The sequence below is a fragment of the Chrysoperla carnea genome, chromosome 4 (genome assembly GCF_905475395.1).
Source record: "Chrysoperla carnea chromosome 4, inChrCarn1.1, whole genome shotgun sequence".
Taxonomy (NCBI): domain Eukaryota; kingdom Metazoa; phylum Arthropoda; class Insecta; order Neuroptera; family Chrysopidae; genus Chrysoperla; species Chrysoperla carnea.
In genome coordinates, this window is record NC_058340.1 from 59,143,076 (window position 1) to 59,163,970 (window position 20,895).

Here is a 20,895-nt window from a genome sequence, read left to right on the forward strand (position 1 = left end):
GTTCGTTTCCATAATACCACAAGTCACAAGTGCACTTGTTGAAAGTGAACTAGTGGCTTTTTAAAAGTTGGTTTTATACTTGTGGATAGTTCACATTTAAAAAATAAGCTAGTGTAGCGCCACTTTCTCATAAATTGATTGTGAGCCATTCAGGCTTCCGTACAATTAGCCATAAATATTTAAATATAAACTTGTACGTTAATAAATCACGTTTGCATGTTGGTTTTGTTACTATACAAATTTTATTTAGTTTATTAGCACAAATAGATTCTCATTCTCAATATTAAAAATACACATACTTTCAAAGGTCACTTGCCTATAATAAATATTTACTTCCGCAAACCAATTTAAATAAAGAAAAGTAAAAAAAAAAATTGAACCAACCTTAAAATTATGACGTAACATTCATAAGTAATAATGCATGTGTATGGTCTGTGTGTATGTATTTTATTAGAGTAGATATTATATAATTTATAATAACAAGATAGATCAAATTTTAATGACATTATTAATTAACTTGGACATTGACAATGAATCAATACAGATTCTTGTAGATACACTTGGCATTATTATTATTAGTCATTTAAATTCCTTTGTTTATAATAATAATTAATCATGATACCGTGAAAGAAATTTTTTTTTTAATTAAAAAATGTAAGAATTTTATTAAAAATAAATCATTTATTATAAAAAGATTAGGGACACAAGCATTTGCTATTTTTGAGCAAATGGAGTAAATATGAACAAATAAATCTGTACGGAAATACATCTCATAGTTCGATTCTTACAATTACACGATAACTCACTATTATATAATTTAATTGTTAAGCTTGATATTTATTTACTATCATGCTGTGGTATTTAATTCAATATTCAATTATTTTAGTTCAAATCAACTTTTTTTGTCGTTAGTCCAAATTAAGGCTGATTGGGCATTAAGATAATTTATAGATATATACATTGTTTTATTTACTATAGATTATAAAATTGAAAAAAATAAAAATACTCTAACGAAGAGTTTTGTAAATATCTTAACTTAATAAAAACAGACGTTCGAAAACTAATTTAAGAATTATTCATACGTCACGAAAACAGGAAGGAGGGGGGAATTTTGCATAGCTTAACGAAGAGTGCATGAAAGCGGATGAGATACAAAAAGACGTGGCGTTCCGCTTGTTGTAAATTTTAACTATTTATTAGAGAACTAGCTGTGAACTACTCGCTTTGCTGGGCATCATCCCCACTTGCACCCCTCCCTCCTCATTTCCTTGCGTGGGATAACAGTTTTGTAATGCACACGTCATGCTCTTTTATTTGATACCCCACTTAGGTATATTTGTAAATATTCGATAATTCCTTCCCACTTTCTCGCTACCCCTTTCTACCCTCCGAAAGTTAAAAGTAGATAAAAACAACAGATCTTTGAAGCTGGTTGTATATCGTGTCAATATTTGAGCTTAATCGATGCACAACTTTTTTATTTTTTGAAGCATATCCCTTTCAACCCCTATTTCAACCCCTTACTCTACTATAATATGGATGTATTATACATAAAAACCTTCCTCTTGAATCACTCTATCTATTAAAAACCGCATCAAAATCCGTTGCGTAGTTTCAAAGATTTAAGCGTACATAGGGACATAGGGACAGAAAAAGCGACTTTGTTTTATAATATGCAGTGATATTTTGCCTTGCCAAGCTTTGTTACTTAAACATATTTTATTTAGTTATGTTAAATCACGGAATCACCTATTTTAAGGCTTAAAAAAACAAAAGTTTTGAAATGGCTTTTCTTTTTTTTTCTTTCAGTTGTTGGCAATTATCAGATTTCAATAAACATATTATCCATTTTTATTATCCATTATCCAAATGAAATCATGGGGTGTTTACATCAGATTTTTTAATCATTAAATTGAATTAACTTGTCAAGTATTGACTTACGCTCCTGAACAAAAATTATCTAAAATCATTAATAATGGAAAAAATTTGTATAATTGAAAATTTTATTGTTATCTATCCAAGGTAAGGTCGCGAAGCACAGCTAATATTATATAATTATGGTGGCGCCAATATTTAAATGTTGCAGCATAGAAATTATTTTCCTCTGCCAAGAAAAAAATGACAGATGATTGAGTGAGTGAGACTAATGCAATATACACTTATTGTATATGCACACAGAATACAATAGGGTAATGTGTAGTACCCCAGATACAATTTAGTTTTCTCGATAGTTATCTATGAGATAAAGTTTGCGAGTTAGAAGGCAAGCAACCTCGCGAATGGTTATTCATGTGCATTTTCAAGTAACATAAAAATATTTTCTAAGCGTAAGGTACAATATATTAAGGAATTGAATAGATGCACAGTGATACTATAACCACCACGGTATCAATTAAACACTATCATTGGATTACACTAAGTTTTACAATTATTTCCTTCATTGTTATGAGTTAATCAAATATCAATTGAGATTGTTATTGGCCGCCCAGAGAAAAGAATGCCCGTAAAAAAATCTTGTAGAATGAAGAATGTAGAATGTTACTAGTCACGATTAATTTTATCATGCTGTTTCCTAAAGTGGACTGCCATTAAATGTTGAAGAGAAGAAAGCCTTCAAACACAATCAGTGGAGGTGAACATTTAGATGTGATCTGTGGTATAATATGATATTGTACCGTGAATCGCACATTATGTACTATTAACTACAAGTTGTTCTCGATAGCTCGAAAAAATTTAGATATCCAAAAATATATTGTACAGAAAAAATATTTAAAAAATGTTATATTTAGAGTTGAAATTATTTGTACCACATTTTCAACTTGGATGATGAATTTTGTTCTAACTCCATGAATGTAGATGAAAATAAAAATTTTCGATAATTGCCTTGGTTTTCGAAATATCGAAAGCTAAATAATTAAACAAAATTTAGTTATTACATAATTCACCATCAAAATTGAAAAAATATATTTTTTTTAATTTGTGTCCCCGCTACCGTGTTCATACATCTTTATTTAGTCGGGTACAACGGTTTTTTTTTTAAAATATTTTATTAAGGTGTTAACTTTCATTTAAATAGGTTTTTCTTAATTTCCACCGACTAGTTTTGGATAAATCTATGATAACATATCATCTGTCAATCGTTTTATCATAAAATCAATGTTAAATATGCATACTTTTGAAGTAATTAATTTTTTTAAATAATCGGGGAATCCCCCAAAAATTTTCAGAATTGATTAAGTACAAAAAATCAAGCTTTTTAATTAAAATAGCGTTGGTGCTCGTACATCCTTAAAAACACACAAGTATATAAACTTGAATCCATGGTACCACATTCTTGCCTACTACAAGATACATTTGTACTAATCGGCTAAACTAAACACAATTGATAGCAAACAATATTATTTATAAATATTGTCATTGATATGGACGTCAGTGTGCACGTCATTCATTTCATTATAATATAAATATATTACTTATTTCATATTATGAATATGTAAACAATCATCATTTTCTTTTTTGATAGGTAAACACTGATACATATTTAGAATGAAAATACATAAGTACTACTAAATACATTACAACTCTCAAAGAGTCTCTTTTTACGTCTTTTAATGATGAGCAGCTCCAGTCAACCCTAAGAGACCCATCGATCCTTCTTGATTTTTTTCTATTATTCGTCATAATATAACTCAGTATATATACATTTGAATAACAAGAGCATTATTATTTTCGAGAAAAAATGGGAGAAGGAGTGGACTAGACAGCTTGAAAACTTTTAATTAGTTAAGAATACATAAAAATTTTAAGAGCACCAAGGAAATTTTAAATTGAAAAGCTTGATTTATATGAAGTTGAACTAGGTCTAAATCAATTCTGAAAAGTTTAAAAATTTAGTTTGAAAAGTTTATTGCTCGATTATTTAAATAAATAAATGACTTCAAAAGTAGACATATTTAACATTGGTTTTATGGTAAAACGGTAGATGGATGATATGTTTTGATAGATTTCTCCAAAACTAGTCGGTGGAAATAAAAAAATTAAAAAAAAAAACTATTTAAATATAAGTAGAAACTCAGTGATGTTTACGAAAAAATGTTTCAAACAAAAGTTGTTTATTTTTTTATAAGGAACATCTCTAACGGTTTACAAGATGGGTCATACGGACCCAAATACCAATTGACTTATGTTGCTCATTTTACGAACTTGACCTCACTTTTTACGCCCTAAGCACGCTATAAAAATTTCAGCTTGATATCTCTTTTTGTCAGATGACAGACAACTGGAAATGGACTAATTAGATGATTTTATGAACATCCATACCAAAATTTTGTTCATAATATCAATATTTTTAAGCGTTACAAACTTGGGACTAATCTTAGTAAACCTTGGTATATTTCATATACATGGTATACAAATGTTCAAAGATTTAATTCTAGCTCAAATCGAATTTATCTGAACACTTGCGAATTTAATCATACATTTTATACGGTCACCGCTCGACTCCTGCAATTGATTATTATTCTCACCGTTTCAAATTCAAAATTATACATTTATAAAGAAACAATTAGTATTCTTTACCATGTTTTGTTTATACTTCCGTTTTTTGAACTTGAAATCAAATCTTTATACTCATAATATTTATGTTTAATTTTATAATAAGTGATTTATTGATTACCTTAATAGCCACGTGGGCTTTTGAAGTTACCAACGTTTATTTATACGATTTACAATTGGTAATTATTTATTATTAGTGACTGTTTTTGTTTTCAAAACTAAAATTCCACGTGTAATTTTATCGACTAAGTTCCTAAATATAATTGAATCTACAAATACATAATACTGTCATTCCCATCAGTGTTTAGGAAAACAGACCTTTCGTGCAGATAAAAAGTGGAAAATCGGTTTTTTTGGTAGGGAACCATACAAATTTATATGCCTACATAATAAAAAAAAGTTATTCCTTGCAATATGTACCCATAGATTATACTTCTCTGTCATACTGTCATATAAATGTATGTAATAAAATTTAAATTTATATTTCTATACCCTCCCCTCGCTTCTTGGATTCTAAAAGTAATGGCCATCATATTTAATCTTAGGCTGATTTTTCGCCGATAGAGCGCTACGTAAACAAAATATAGTAATAGCAACTCTTTTATTTATTTTGTTTCTAAAAGCAAAAATTAATTCACGGTATAGGGTAAGGTAATAGGTTTTCGAAGACAGTTCGAACCGTCCGTATCGACCAAACATGCCTAGTGATTTAAAGTATTTCCAACAATTTATTTAAATTTTTAAAAGAGTTTCAGGACTAACAGTGTCTCTTAGAATAGGTGATCTGGTAGACTTTACGACAATAACTTTACTTTTCATATTTTTTAAATATATAATTTTATTTTAGCAATTTAATATATTCATCAATTTTATAGGTTAGAAAAGATCCATAATTTTAATTATATATATAATTTTAAGTCTTTTTTTCATTATCCTCAATAAAAATGATTTAAAATTTCATCTATTAACCTGAGGTTAAGCTAACTACCCTAACTTTGAAATGGTCATAATTAAGGCGAAAGAAAAAGCTCAACAGCACCAAAAAGTTGAGCGATATAGCCTTAAAGTGGTTTTAAACTGCTGGTTAGATCCTTTATCATTGAAAAATCATTATATTTTCAATATATCAAAGTTTTCACTTAGGTGTTACTGATTACAATAAAAAGTCGTTGATTTGATAAATCATTATGTAAATTTCAAATATTCAATAGACCTTGAATTTTAATGTTCTTAAAGTTATTTATAATATACACAAGCAACAAGTAAAATAAATTTCTATAAAAACATTTAAAAAAATCTCGTGAGCAGCAGGGCTCCATCACTATAATCATATTCCCCCTTTATTTATTGTTATTGTTTGTTATTAAAATGGGATTTTTATCTTTTCACGTATTTGAGGGCGGAAATTGAGACTGGATATTTGCCACAATCAAATACCCTTCCGTAAGCTCCCTCCAAAAAGAGAATTTTGAAGTCGACACATCCAAATACACCCTTGAAAGTAACACAATTTAGAGAGCCTCTAAAGGGTTGAAACGCCTTAAAAGTATGCATTTTTTTGTATAAAAAGGAAAAAAGGGGCCTGAAAAGTTTAAACTTTCAAAACGCACATCGTTGAGTTATTCTAACCCTCAAGCACAATTTTGAGGGACTGTGGAGATGTTGCAAAGCCTTAAAAACAGAGGACAAATATTTTCAACCTTTAAGTAGAATTTAAAGAGGCTATGGCAACCTACATAGTGCATAGTCACAAAAGTGTGGAAAAAGACCGTTTTTTCCCGAGAAATTCCCTCCCAATTGCTGAATTCCATTGATTTGTCTAGTCTTACATACCGAATTGCAGCTCATTTGAACCAAAAGAAGTCGCTGAGGATGCACAAAATACATTTTATAAATTGTGTTCTGGGCAAAAAGGTTGTATATAACATAGAGGCTTAAAAGCATAAGAAACGCGATAAGTTAATTATTGACAGTTAAAAAAGAGACCGAAAAAGGGACCGTCTTCCCTCTTTGTCTCTCAGCCTTTTTTTAGGTCTCTCTCTATAACGATCAACCGTGTAGATGGCCACATTCCGGTTCCATGTTATTACTTCTATGGTTCTTGGTCACTAAACAGATTTATAAGACATCCTCATCTCTTTTCGTTGATTCTCCAAGCAGTGTATAAGTTTATATTTTCGTGAAAAATAACTAAAGACAAAGTACAACACCTAGTCGCACAATTTCATCTGGTGATGTGTCACAGGTATGCATCAGTTGTAGATACCTATGCATTGTTTAAAATCTATTATATCTATCACATGAATGAAAATATATGCAGTTTGCGTACACATCAGATACTACAAATTATAAAAATTTCACGTGTTTTTATTTACTAGGGTGTTAATTTTGCCAGAATAAAATTTCTTGTGGCTTTTTTTCTTGTATTTATTAAATATTTTATGGTATTTTTACAAAATATGGAAGTATGTAGAAATTGGATACATATGTAAATAATTTGTATCGAAATGAAATGAAGTTTTCTTTAGGATGATGCAATATTCTTAGAAAATTACTTCAAATATTATAATCGTACTTATGATGATTGAAGTATGTAGTATGTAGATTGATATACTAATATTAGCGATGTTTATTATTTACTCAATCAAATCAATATTAGTAAAACCTAGCGCATGTATCATGTGCAGTAGAGCTCACTAAGGTCATATTTTACCGTCATTAGAAGCTTCTTATTATTATATAATTTTTATTGGCATTAGATTGTTTGCCTTCTCAAGTTTTTGAACATATTAAATACTAATATAAAGAGGTTAGAAAGGCAATTAAAAAGTTGACACTATCAAAAGGTAGGTACTTACTTAGCATTAATTGAAGTTAAATCTATAGCTATTTCAAAGTTTTAACCTCCCCCCCCCCAATAATTCGATTTGAAGGGGCTGTAGAAATTAGGAAAATCTATAAAACGTCGAAAAAAGCGGGATTTTCTCATGAGAATTCCCTCTAAATTGCTGAATTCAGCCTCCAATTAATAGCATCAGTGTCCATAGTAAACAAACGTACATAAAAAATTTTCAAGTTTTAGCTTTATGTGCTCCTTTCATATGAAGCTGTAAGAAAATTCTTGTGAACACTACTCGTCCAAAAACTTACAGTTAGAAAATATAATACAGTCGATATTTCGGTCATAATACTTAGTAGTATGGTAATGCAAGTCTCGATCCTACTTAAACCGTACCTTCGCTGTTTTTGGGCTTATGCAAAACAGTAAGTTATCGTGTCGCAAATTGTATAACTTTTAAAAATATTTATATCAGTATCTACGGTATAAAATCGTTTTATTATTACTTGGAATACTCTACTGAATTATTATCTAATTGTACCTACTATTATCTAAAAGTACAACTTATCAAAATTATTTCACAGCTGTTCAGCTATCAATCATTATTTGATACTAAAAATGAGATTCAATACTTCAAAATTTGTTAGTTGACACATATTTCAGAAGTTTAAAAATATTATCTGAAAAATTGCGCGCTTGCCCACTTGGCTAATCTAGAGAATTATTGTTAATTTGAACTAATATTTTTGAGCAATAAAAATTTTTATAACTAAAAATCCATAGCAATCATCAAAAATTAGCAATAATCATCTAATTTATAAAAAATAATATTCATAGTCTCTCAGGGTTTACAATAATTTTGCACTTTAAGTGTGTTTTAAAAATTTTGCATAAATCTATACTTAAGATTAAAATTGAAAAGTCAGCAGATTGTGCGTTGGGGACAAGTAGCTCTATTTCGAGGGAAAATTACATTTTTTTGGACAAATTTTAGGCTGCTCACAGCACTCGGGACTTCAGTGTGACAATTCATATTTACTTGGATTTATTTTATGCATTCACTCGAGATTTTGTTTTCAGAGTAAATTTGTTCACTTTTGTCATGGTCTTGCACTAATAGAATAGTTATGATAGATGTCAGCCACTGTGATTTGCGTTGGGAAAATCATCAAAATCGTCATATACGTTTAAATAACTTTTAAAAAAATAATTTTAAAAAATTTCATAGATATTTCCATTCAAAGCTTTATCGATTTAATTAATTAAACTTATTTATAAAGGAAAACACACATTTGGAAAACCCTTCAATAATTTTCTTTCACGGGGAAACAATATTGCATACATTTTAAGTTTTATTACAAAATAAATGATAAAAAATTTTATTTACTGGAACAATTTGTAAGTATGTATGTTGCAACCATAAATTAAATTTAGAATTTAAATGCCGTTTTTTGGGACGAAATTAGTTTAGAACATTAATTACTGAATAATGTTTATAATTTAAAACTAATTCGACTCATAGACTGTTGACAATTGTAGCAGCAATCGTAGCCTAAGACAAAATAGATGTTTGTGAACACACCAGGATTGGAAAATTTTCCAAAATCATATGAAAATCCACACAAAATTGAGGGTTATTGTACGAAATAAAAATTTTCATTACCAAATGTAGTCAAACTTAATTATGTAGTCAATTTATATCAATACCATAACCGGTTTTAAAGAAATGCAAAAATTTCATCTAATCATATGACGTAAAAAATTAGTATCGTGTATTTTCAAAAATTTAACTTCTTTTTTCAAAAAAAGTAGGCCTCAAATCAAAACTCGTTTTTTATTCATTGCTTTCATAGAAGATATTAGGAGTTAATATATTAGAAATTAAAAAAAGTGAATTTTTACAAAAATTTAATGTTAAACAGCAAACTCTTTTGCATCGCTTCGGATATTTAAAATTTCAAACACTTTTCAAAAAAGAAACGAAAACGCCCGACAAAAAAATGTTCGTAAAACATCGTTGTGACGTAATAATGTTAATTGAATAGTATACACTGTATGTAATTATTAATTAACATTATGACGTTACACGATCTTTTACGAACATTTTTTTTGTCGGGCGTTTTCGTTTCTCTTTTGAAAAGTTCGTGTACAGTCTGCCACTTTAAAATTATCACGAAAAAATATAAACAGTTTTGTTATAAATCCATTTTTGTCAACAACAAAAATTTTTTTTCAAAATCCCAATTTAAAAAATATTGTTGTAAAGCAAAAAAATACTATTAAAAAAAATATATTCATCAATTAAAAATTTAAAAAATGAGTTTATTTAAGGTTGGCAGAAGATACATCGTTCTACGCATTTTTCATGGAACAGAATGTGGGACACAATGATACCCCTTTCCCCTTTCATAACAACCTTAAATATGTAGTTGATTTTCCAAAAATTATAACTTTTGTTTGTGTGCAAAATCTTGTAATCATGTATAAATTATAAGATCTTAACCAAAGTGGTATCAGGCTGTAATAAAATTAGGGGCGCTATATCATATTAAAACCCACCTCTTTTAATTCAAATGGACAACTATTTTAATTATTTTGGAAAAAAATTATATGAATGACTTACCATCTGAAGAAAAATCTTCATAATGATCACTATCTTCATCGCTATCAAATCCTTCATCATGTGAAAAATCATGTGGATCAGGACTTAAAATACCACCCGTAGATAATGACGATGTACTTCCAGCTTCCGCTAATGAACCCGTAGAAAGTAAATGCTGCCTTGGTTCACGTCGTTGCCAAATTTGATCGGGGCCCAAAAGCGTAGCTTCCGATGCTGGTGCTGATGATGAAAGTCTCGATGAATAACTTCTATTTGTGCGTACTACACTACTGTGTCCACTACTACCTGAACCAGACGATGTGCCCGGTCCAGGAATTGATCGTCCAAGATTTATTTGTGTATCACGTTTTAAAAGCAGTCCATGTAACGTACTATATCTCGGTTGAACCGATGCTGCTCGAACTACTTTCGGTTGTGAAGGTGGTGGGGACGATGCTGAATTATGAACAAGCGACGAAGTTGAACTATGTTGACTTGCCGGCGAAAATGGTGGTACATTTGATTTAGGACTAAATGGATGGTCAAATGGACTGGAAGGCACGCTGTAATTTTGTTCACCCGAATCACGATAATATCCGAGACCTGTTTGTGGGCATGACGACGGTGTAAAGGTTTGTGGACTAGGACTATTGTTATTGGACGCATTTGACGTTGTTAATGTTGGTATATAAACTGCAGGTGTTATAATTTTTTGCTGAAATTGTGATTGTATAAAATTTACATCATTATTTGTGGGCGTTGTTAATAAAAATTCGTGGAGATCGTCAATATTTAAAACATCTTCTAAAACATCGTTAGCATTTAATTCAGCTAATGTAGGTCCTTGTATTAAATCGGCTTTATCTACTTGAAAAATATCGTCTTCGTCCATTTTAAACGTATCGTTAAAAGTATCATTAAAAGAAGTATGATTAAAAGTATCTATTTGGTTTGTTTCGTTATCTATACCTAATCTACTCCACATTGCGTTCCCACTGCCTAACGACTGGTACACTTCGGAACTATTTTGTAAACCCCCCGAATCAAGAATCTCATCTTTGGTTGACGGTGATATTACATGCTCCATTTCGAGACTATAATGTCTAAGTTCAGTTAGATCTAAATTTCGTCGACCAGGTATTGGAACACTTGCTGTTGTCGTTAATGTTGTGTCATTTAATGTAAATGGTGGCTCTTGTTTTATAATTCCAGGTTCAAAATAAAATTCTGTTTGGTATTGATCAGCCATTTTTTGAAAGCGTGCTTTTGTTGTATTATTTTCTTTGGTTTTAACCTGGAAATAATAAAAATATCATTTTAATTAAGTATTTATGATAATTTAATGCTAACGGGCATATTAATACAATGTATACAGCTATAAAAACATATATTACGAATAGCGGCAAGTTATTGAAAGTGGCTCATCATCTATTACACATCGTGGATATATACATTGAAGGTCAATAATCAAAGAGACAACAGGAAAATTGGCCTGCCGATCATTTCCGCCATTCGTTGGGTTTTCGAAAAAATGTTTCGAACAACAAAATAATTTTTGGTTTATTAGATATGAAACAATGTTGGCTATATATTTTCATTAGATAAAAATTAGAATTAGTGTCCATAAAAATATCATGATCATAAAATATCAACTACTTTTTTTCGACAAATTAGAAACTGATTCTTGAAAATAGCTTCTTAAATATCAAAAGATGTTTCTTGACTATAGCTTCTTAAATATCAAAATGCTTATTTTAGTGTACCCAATAACACTTAGAAAAAAAGGCTTTCTATTCATTTTTCTAAGTTTTGTAAGACATTATGATTATCTCTATATATTATAAATGTGAAAGTAAGGATGCTTGTCTGTTTGTTTGTTACGCTTTCATGCAAAAACTACCGAATGGATTTGAATGAAACTATACAATAATGTAGCTCACACATCAGACTAACACATGAGCTATAATTTACAAAGATATATAAAAGAAAAAAAAATTATTACATTTTATTACGCCATCTATGAGCATTATTTTGAATCGTAAATTAGAGATTTCTGTAACAGTGTGATACAATTGATTTTCACCTGCTTTGAAACATTCAATGAATCAACACTATATAACATAAAAACTGAAATCTATACATATATTGTATTTTACCGGGGTAAAACAACCCCTACCTCTATTTCAAGTGTTATGGAATCGGGATAAGTGAGAGCAACAGAGTTGGAGGCTATAGGCTATTACGCGATGGTTTTTATTTTTAATCTCAGCGTGGCGGGCGGGTATCAAGCTATACGTTATACATCTGTATGAACCCACCACAAATTACTTGGGATTTTGATTCTGATTGAAAAGGAGTAAAAAGCCGAAACTGTGAATGCTGTTGCATAAAAAAAAAACTTTACATTAAAATATCGGAAAGTGTAGCAAAACGATCTGACTTGTAAGAACAAAACCAATTTTACTCGATCTCAAGAATATATTTCGCCACACAAACGAAAAATGGATATATTTATGGAAAGTAGAATAATATGGCGGCATCTCATGCTCCAGTAAAAAAATTAGAATTGAATCTGCAAAATCAATATATTCTTCACATTGAATAGAAACTGTTTTCATCTCACAAGCATGCGATAATTTGTTACCATTTCCGAATTTTTTAGAAAAAAGTCTTTTAGCGAAGGAGTCGTTTAGAAAATCAATATTTTCTCTCATAAATGTAAATTTAAACCACTTTGTAAGGAAAAAAAATCACCTTTTTCTACCAAAGTGTAGAAATGAGTTAAAGTGACTGTTGGAACAAAGCCAATTCTAAAATAATAATTAAGAGTGGTAATGGGAGTACTGTACTGCATCAGAGACGGTATGTACGGATATATTATGTAGTCCGTACGGATATTAACCACTCAAAACTAAGTATTTTACCTTCCTCAGTTTAGTCCCAAGTTTGTAACGCTTAAAAATATTGATTTAACAAACAAAACTTTGCTATAAGTGTTTAAAAAATCAAATAATTAGTCCATTTCCGGTTGTCTGCCTGCCCGTCTGTAAACACCATAACTCGAAAACGAAAAGTGATATCAAGCTGAAATTTTTATAGCGTGCTTAAGACGTAAAAAGTGAGGTCAAGTTCATAAATGAGTTCAATAAATCGTTAGAGATAGAACCAAACTTTAAATGTAAAAAATGTTCCTTTTAAAAAAATTAACAACTTTTGTTTTGTTTGGCTATCTTTTTTTACTTACATGACTTAAAAAAAGAAACGATTAATCAACACTGTCTATATATGATATTTTAACAAGTAACTCAGTCGATTGTTTGTTTTCACTTGTTTTTAATTGTGATGACCAAACGAGAAGTAATTAAACTTTCGTAAAGGCGTAAGTGTTAATTTTTATCATTGACAAAATACTAATGTGAAGCAGCCTTTAGAGTGGGTATATTTTTATATATGTTTTCTATTCAATATAATATCATGTTTTTCTATTACAATACAAAAATATATTTTTTTATATAATACAAGGTCACATTATTTGTGTTTTCCTCATTTATTTTGTTTTTCAGAAAGAATTGTGTGTATTATGTTTTGTGCTCTTTTGAATTGCATTACTTTTTTCACCTTACGATTTATTGAGTTATTTCACCTTGATAAAACGTAATAATGTAGGAGTAGGTAGCCACACTACAATCCATTACAGGACATTTATATATTGAGTTTAATTAAAAAAGAACCACACTGAGTGACACATGATGAGTAGATAAAAAGTCTCCTAAGGGACAAAGTTTCATCACAAGAAATTCGGGGTTTTAAGGTAGTACGAGCGCCAAGGCAAGTTTAGACTTGTGGTTGAAATTATTTGTACTTTACTTTCAACTTTGATGATGAATTTTGTTATAATTTCATGAATGTAGACGAAAAATAAGAGTATAATTTTTCGATATCTGCCTTGGTTTTCGAAATATCGAAAGCTAAATAATTCAACAAAATTTTCAATTTTCAATATTTTGAAAAATACTCCAGATATCGAAAAATTTTATTCTTAATTAGAGAATTGAAAAAAATACACTCGAACTCGGACTTCTTGGATTCATGTCAAGCGCCCAATTAGGCTATTCGAGTTCTAGACACGAATGCAATTTTTTCAACTCATTGAATATTTTTTTACTTTGTTTATCCACTTATTTATTATTATTCCTTTTTGTTTTTGTTGTTTACTTTTAATCATGCATACGATATTTATTTACATCATGGTCTCTTCGATTATAATTGATGTTTTTAATGATACATACAGTGTAAACTAAATATTGACAAATATCTTGTCTAGTAATCTTAATTAACGAGAATTGAAAAAAATACACTCGAACCATGGTCGAGTTGATGATTAAGGAAAAAATTTTAAATGGCGGTACGATATATACAACTCACTCTTAAATATCTTTAAAACATGTAATTCTGTTTAAAAAATCACAAATAAACAAAAAAGTAGTAGAAATGTTTCATCTGAATGCAATGATTTAAATCAAATTGATCAAAATTGGTTTAACACTAGCATTGTATCGAACATTGATTTCAGATTGCACAACAAAAAATAAAATTTAATATCAATGAGATAGATATTTAGATGTGTTTTGTTTACATTTGTGAAGCTGATTCATCATTAGAATGCATGGAATGAACACATTATTATAATAGTAAGTTGTTCATTTTTGTCTCAGTGTACTACACTAAGTGTAAGTAGAAAAGGATAGTGCTATTAGAGTTTTATGAGATTATCCTTTTCAACTTACACTTAATATCCATAGTGTATGTACTAGGGTACAAAAAGAACATGCTTGTTGTATACAAACTAATTTGGGGGGGGGGGGGTAAGAGCCATAAATTTTATTTGATTCTCTTTAAGAAATGATAATAATGAATCGAATAGATACTTGGAAATACAATTAAAAATTTTCCACTATTTAATTACATTGTTTATCATATCGATGTTACGAAAATATTCCATTAAAACCTATAAATTTTCTGTTTTGTTTAAACATTTCTTGTGCAATATAATAAAATAATAATTTAAAATCCAAGAAAAGAAATGAAATTTTTGAATGTATTGGAGATGAATTCAATTTTAATTCGATATCCAGTAAAGTTGAGCCCGAACCCGGGTTTAGTGTAGTTATCAAACCTTTATAAATTTAAAATAAATGAAAAATTTTAATAAAAGAAAAACAACAACAAGCTTTTATTTTAATAAAAAGTAGAAAATAATTTTATCTATGAGTCACTCATACCCAACTATTTGTAAAAGCTTGATTTAAAATATCAAAAATGAATCGGAACGCCTCATCTACTCCACATGCCTTATTATTTTTCGATTTATTCTTGATATTAAGCGCCTCAAGCTCTTACAAATAGTCAGGTATGAATCACTCATAGATAAAATTATTTTCTACTTTTGAGTACAATAAAAAATTGTGCCTTAAAAAGAATTTTTATTAAAATTTTTAATAAAAAAAGTATATATATCAAATATGGTGGAAGCGATGGGAAAATCAGTACCGCACTATGGAACGAGTACCGCACAGAATTCCGCAAGGGTCGAGATAGTTAACAAGACTATCATATATTAAAGATTATCAACGATCATATGGTATCTTCATGCTTAACATGCGAACATGTTAAGGTAGAATGCCCGTAAGCCTACATTTCTATAGATTCTAATAATATTTTAGATAATTGTGAAGAATAACCATCCTCTTGTGAATTGTTAAATCAACATTTTTACCGACCCAGTTAAAAATATATTCGAAGAGATATTCGGTAAAGTAAGAGCATGTTTTTGAATAACGTTGAGCTTGATTATAACGGACATACTACCTTAAGTGAATATCACTCACTATACGATATCATGTATTCAAAACAAATTTCACTTAACAAACAAAATAAATAAACAGTTACGAGTGGCTTCATAATGAAAACGTTATCGAATAATAAAAATGTACTTGATTCAAGGATTTATTTATCAATAAAAAATTGATAATGGTATTAATTACATAATTTACACACATCAGAATCCCGTATCTCACAAAAATAAAATCTTTTCTATAGTCCGGGTGAAAATTGCGAAAATCATTTGCAATTAAGGATGTTGTGTTCCTAGAATATTGTAAACAAGTCTTAGATTATATGCACGGTAAGAGTAGGTATGCTTGTAGTAAATTAATGTGTAATTTTTATCTCTATTGTAGCACTGAACTTTTTATCATACAATATATAGTGTAAGAAAATTTGTTTAAAATTCTGTTAATATAGTTACTTCTCTTCAACCACAATATCTAACAACTATAGTTGTTTCTGTTCAAAAATAAAATAGATTAACTATGCTTTATTATATCTCAACAATGAAATGGTCAATAATTGTGGTTTTCCTTTTTTTAACGTTGGTTTTTTGAAAATTTTTTTTTTGAATTAAAAAACTTTTTGAAAACGTAGCTCTCAATGCTTTTTGTGTTGTTGATCCGAACTTGTAAATTATAAAATTATCTGGTTTTAGATCAATCGACTTCAAATTTGAATGGTGTTTCCAAATCCATTCCAAAAACTTACATTTTGTGATTACATTCGATACCGAAAAAATAGGATCTAAAATTTCGAAAAGTAATCAGATAGACTTCAATATCAAATCTTAGAATGTTTCGGCCGGTGCGTTTTTAATGCTACCGCCTATACACTATACATCGTTTATACTTTTAATAAAATATCAGAGCAATGCATAAATAATAAAATTTAAAGGTTACACTCTCTTTAATAAATAATTTTTAATTAATTTCGAAGTATGCCTGGGAAAATCCAAGGAGTAAATCATTCTAGAGAGATGCAATACTCATAATTAATATCAACACATTTAATAACATATAAATAATTTTAAAATGCAGGAGGGGTAAGGTTCCGCAACCTTTTAAACGATTCAGAATTCTTTGTCTAGGAAAATCCCATGAATATGTAATTCAATAGAGATGCAAATATTAAATAATTCAATCGCATTTGTTATATCATTTTCATTATGACGCTGACAGTTTGACTCTCCAGTATTACAGAGATGTACTTTTTTTAAAATTATTTCGATTTGAGTAACTTCCTGGGGGCAGATTATTATTATTTTCCACATTTTAAAATGATCAGCGCACTATTATAAACATTTAAAAAATTATATCACAATATCTTCAAAAGTTTTTGTATAATAGTTATATTAAAACAAGTAACAAACAAAAACTGACTGAATGAATTGTTGAAATACTCCATAGACAGTGTTGAATACCAGGCCTTGTATTGATTTATAATTTAGATAAGTATAAAAAACAAAATCATTTATGTAGAATAAAATGACGACCAGAAAGTCGCCATTTCGAAAAGGTTTCTATTTGATCCCTATAATATAATCTGATATGTTCGGTATGAAATTAGAATCAATAGACTAACTATTTGAACCTACCTAGAAACTTTTAACCTTCTATCTTATATAGTTTTGGATTATATCATTCTTTGTTAGAAGTTCATGAAATTTCGATCTACAGTTTTCGAGATTTAAAACTTCATTGTCACTACTTACCAATTAAGGAGATATATCATTAACACAAATTCATGAATTGAAGTGAGAAAATGCATCCTCCAAAGTTTTATCCAAAGCTAGTTTCCAATTACTACCACTTAGTGCAGACTTCAAAAGGAGACGCTCCAGAGAATGACATTTATGTCTGAACGTTTCCTCATCGATGGGAGATACTCAATTTACTATATGGAATAGGTCAACTTTACTAAATCATACCGAAATCAAGTTTTTTCTGCAATGGAGGTACTCGATAGAAAGTTTGTAAGTTTAATTGGCTCAAGGACTTTTAGCAAGCTTTGGGACTAATGGAAGACCAAGAAGTTGAATTATGGAGGTATGGAATCAAAAAGGTAAATCAAAATCGGTATATTTTTGCAACTGCAACGAATGATGACAAATGACTAAAAAATATTTCTACCATCCTGCTTAAATTCCATTTTTCAGATTAATTCATTAATTATTAATCAATCTAATAAATTTTATAGTTATTATCCTGATCAGTCAAACATTTAATAAAATTGATAAGAAAAGAATTTCAATTTATGATACATGATCTATACTAAAATATTATTTAACTGAAAATATAATTTATACGATGTCTAAATTAATTATTTATTTATGATAAAGCTGTAGCATATTTGGAATAGACTCAAAGAATACTTTTACTTCTATTTTTATACCATGTATTTATGAAATATATCAAGGTATACTAAGTTTTGTCCTAGGTGATTAAGGTTTTCATACAAAGATGCATGTCAGCTCCTTAATTATTGCTTTGAAATGTATTTTCAAATTCAGGGTCAATCTTAACAGCAGTTGATTGAACACGAAGCAGTAGATTTTATACATAAAAACAAAACCATATATGTCGATATTTCCGATATCTTTTATAATTTTTGGAACTATTCTCCTTATCGCTAGTTCGTCGTATGGGTGCTAGGCACAAAAATGTCCGACTTAGACTTGCTGTTCGTATTCTTATAACTTGTAAATATTTGTTGAGCCAAAGATCTCAATACTTAATTCAAGAAAATAAGTCGTGAAGTATTCATGAAATTTTTGTTTCCGATTTCTTAAAAAAATTCACTTTTGGATTAGACTAAATATTCGTCAAAAAGTAATCTTTGTTTATTGTATTTCCGTAAACGTTAACCTATCAAAAAATAACTTAAATAAAAGTTGTAGAGTTTCATGGGGAGAGCATCATGTTGTGACATCAAATAGGACCTAGTTCTCCGGGTTGCTTTAAATTTAGATCCCAAAACGTAAGAGATAGGATAACACCTTGAATTAGAAAGTTGATCCTCATAAAAAACGTAATACTTTGTATTTAAAACATTTTCTTGACTTAAATGAAAATTCTTTTAAAAAACTTGTTTAAAAATAATTTCAAAATGAGCAATTTTTGTATTTTTTTCGGGAATACGCACTAGTAAATGCAATAAACGCCACAGCCTTCAATTTCAACAAATCCCTTTCTAAACAGTTTCAATAAAAAAAAGATTATCCAAAAACTGGTCGTTTTAAAATAAACATTTTTCGTAGCGTAGCTATTCTTAACCAAAAGATTCGAACCGACAGCTTTTGAATATGAGTACTGTACACACATGGTTCTATATTTGTAAACAAATAAATAGATCTGTGCAATTTGAGGACAGGGTCGGTCGTTAAATTGAAATGAATTACATGATGTAATTTGCAACATATATTTTAATTAAGATTACAACTGGCGCTATGTCGGCAAAGAAATTTTAACAATGATTACAACCAACATGTAATAAGTTTATCATACATCACACAACACGGTCAATAAACTTACTATAAATATAAACTTTATACAAAAATCTATTGCTAAAAAAAATTATCATGCTTTGTTTAAATGCTAAATGTATGATCATTTAGCTTAGTCAAGGCTGACATCAATATGAACACATTTATGTAAAATTTATTCGAAAATCATTGAATTTTATATATCAATGGAGGGGACTGGTCAAAATTAATTTTTATTCTACCCACACGATTAAATTTCTAAAAATATCTACTTATTAGAGGATTTGTTAAAAATCTAGAGGTTTTTGTATGTTGTTGACCGTCGTCAGTGATTATCAAAAAATGCATGCTATTTATTTTAGGAAAATAAAAAAAACTTTTAACAAAAAGAAAACCGACTTCAAAAGAAAAACTTTTCCAAAACAAATTAATATGCACTAAAAAGTATAAACATAATTTAAAATATAATGTAGTTAAAATTATTGTTATTTTTGGAGTCGGTGTCAGCCAAGCTAATGTAGCAAACTGTGTCAGAGTTGTTTCTTTGGCTGACACCGACTCCAAAAATAACAATAAATTTGTTTTGGAAAAGTTTTTCTCTTAAAGTCGGTTTTCTTTTTGTTAAAAGTTTTTTTTATTTAGTGATTTTTAGTGAATCTGAAGTACACTAACTAATTTGTCACTAAAAAAAGAATCATCGAAATCGGTTGACGTGATATTGAGTTATTCGTCTTCTTGTCGTGCACACTAAATGCAAATTTAAGATTTTTACGGTTTTCTCATGGATGCCGTTGTCAGAACTGGACCAAAATAAAATGGGACCACACGGGAAGCACGAGCTTTTAAATAGATAAAGAATCATCAAAATCGGTTCACCCAGTCGAAAGTTCTGAGGTAACAAACATAAAAAAAAAACATACAGTCGAATTGATAACCTCCTCCGTTTTTGTTTGAAGTCGGTTAATAATAATTATATTTATTTTTACAAGCTTTTATTTAGTTTCACACCTGTCCCGTTGTCTGTCTGTAATCAAATCTTGAAAGTCAAATTTGATCCATTTCCCGGTTTCTGATTGAGCTGAAATTTTGCATGTACAGTTAGTTTGGATAACAATGCATGGTAAGGTTGTGGCGTCCTGATTTTCCCATCGCTTCCACCATATTTGATATATATACATTTTTTTTAGTCTTAAATTAACGAGCTTTTATTGTACTAAAAAATAGAAAATTATTTTATCTATGAGTCACTCATACCCGACCATTTGTAAAAGCTTAAGACGCTTAATATCAAGAATGAATCGAAAAATAATTAGGCATGTGGAGTAGATGAAGCGTTTCGATTCATTTTTGATATTTTAAATTGAGCGCTTCAAGCATTTATAAATAGACAGGTATGAGTGACTCATAGATAAAATTATTTACTATTTTCTACTTTTTAGTGCAATAAAAGCTTGTCCCTTAAAAAGTATTTTTATTAAAATTAATTTAATAAAAAAGGATTAATTTTTATTCAATTTCATAAATATTAAG

The 20,895-nt window shown here is 29.2% G+C and overlaps 1 protein-coding gene across 2 annotated transcripts in view; it reads right to left on the reverse strand.

Annotated features, from left to right (window-relative positions):
• LOC123298338 (protein CREBRF homolog) overlaps positions 1-20,895 on the reverse strand; it is a 38,411-nt gene that overhangs the window by 12,608 nt on the left and 4,908 nt on the right. Inside the window, exons 2-3 of one of the 2 annotated variants that reach the window (XM_044880316.1) lie at positions 10,013-11,289; positions 1,224-1,252 (exon numbers count right to left, since the gene is read on the reverse strand). In XM_044880316.1, coding sequence (XP_044736251.1) covers positions 1,224-1,252; positions 10,013-11,244 — 1,261 coding nt within the window. In that variant the 5' untranslated portion in view covers positions 11,245-11,289. The remainder of the gene's footprint in view (positions 1-1,223; positions 1,253-10,012; positions 11,290-20,895) is intronic. The other variant, XM_044880314.1, reaches the window with a different exon arrangement.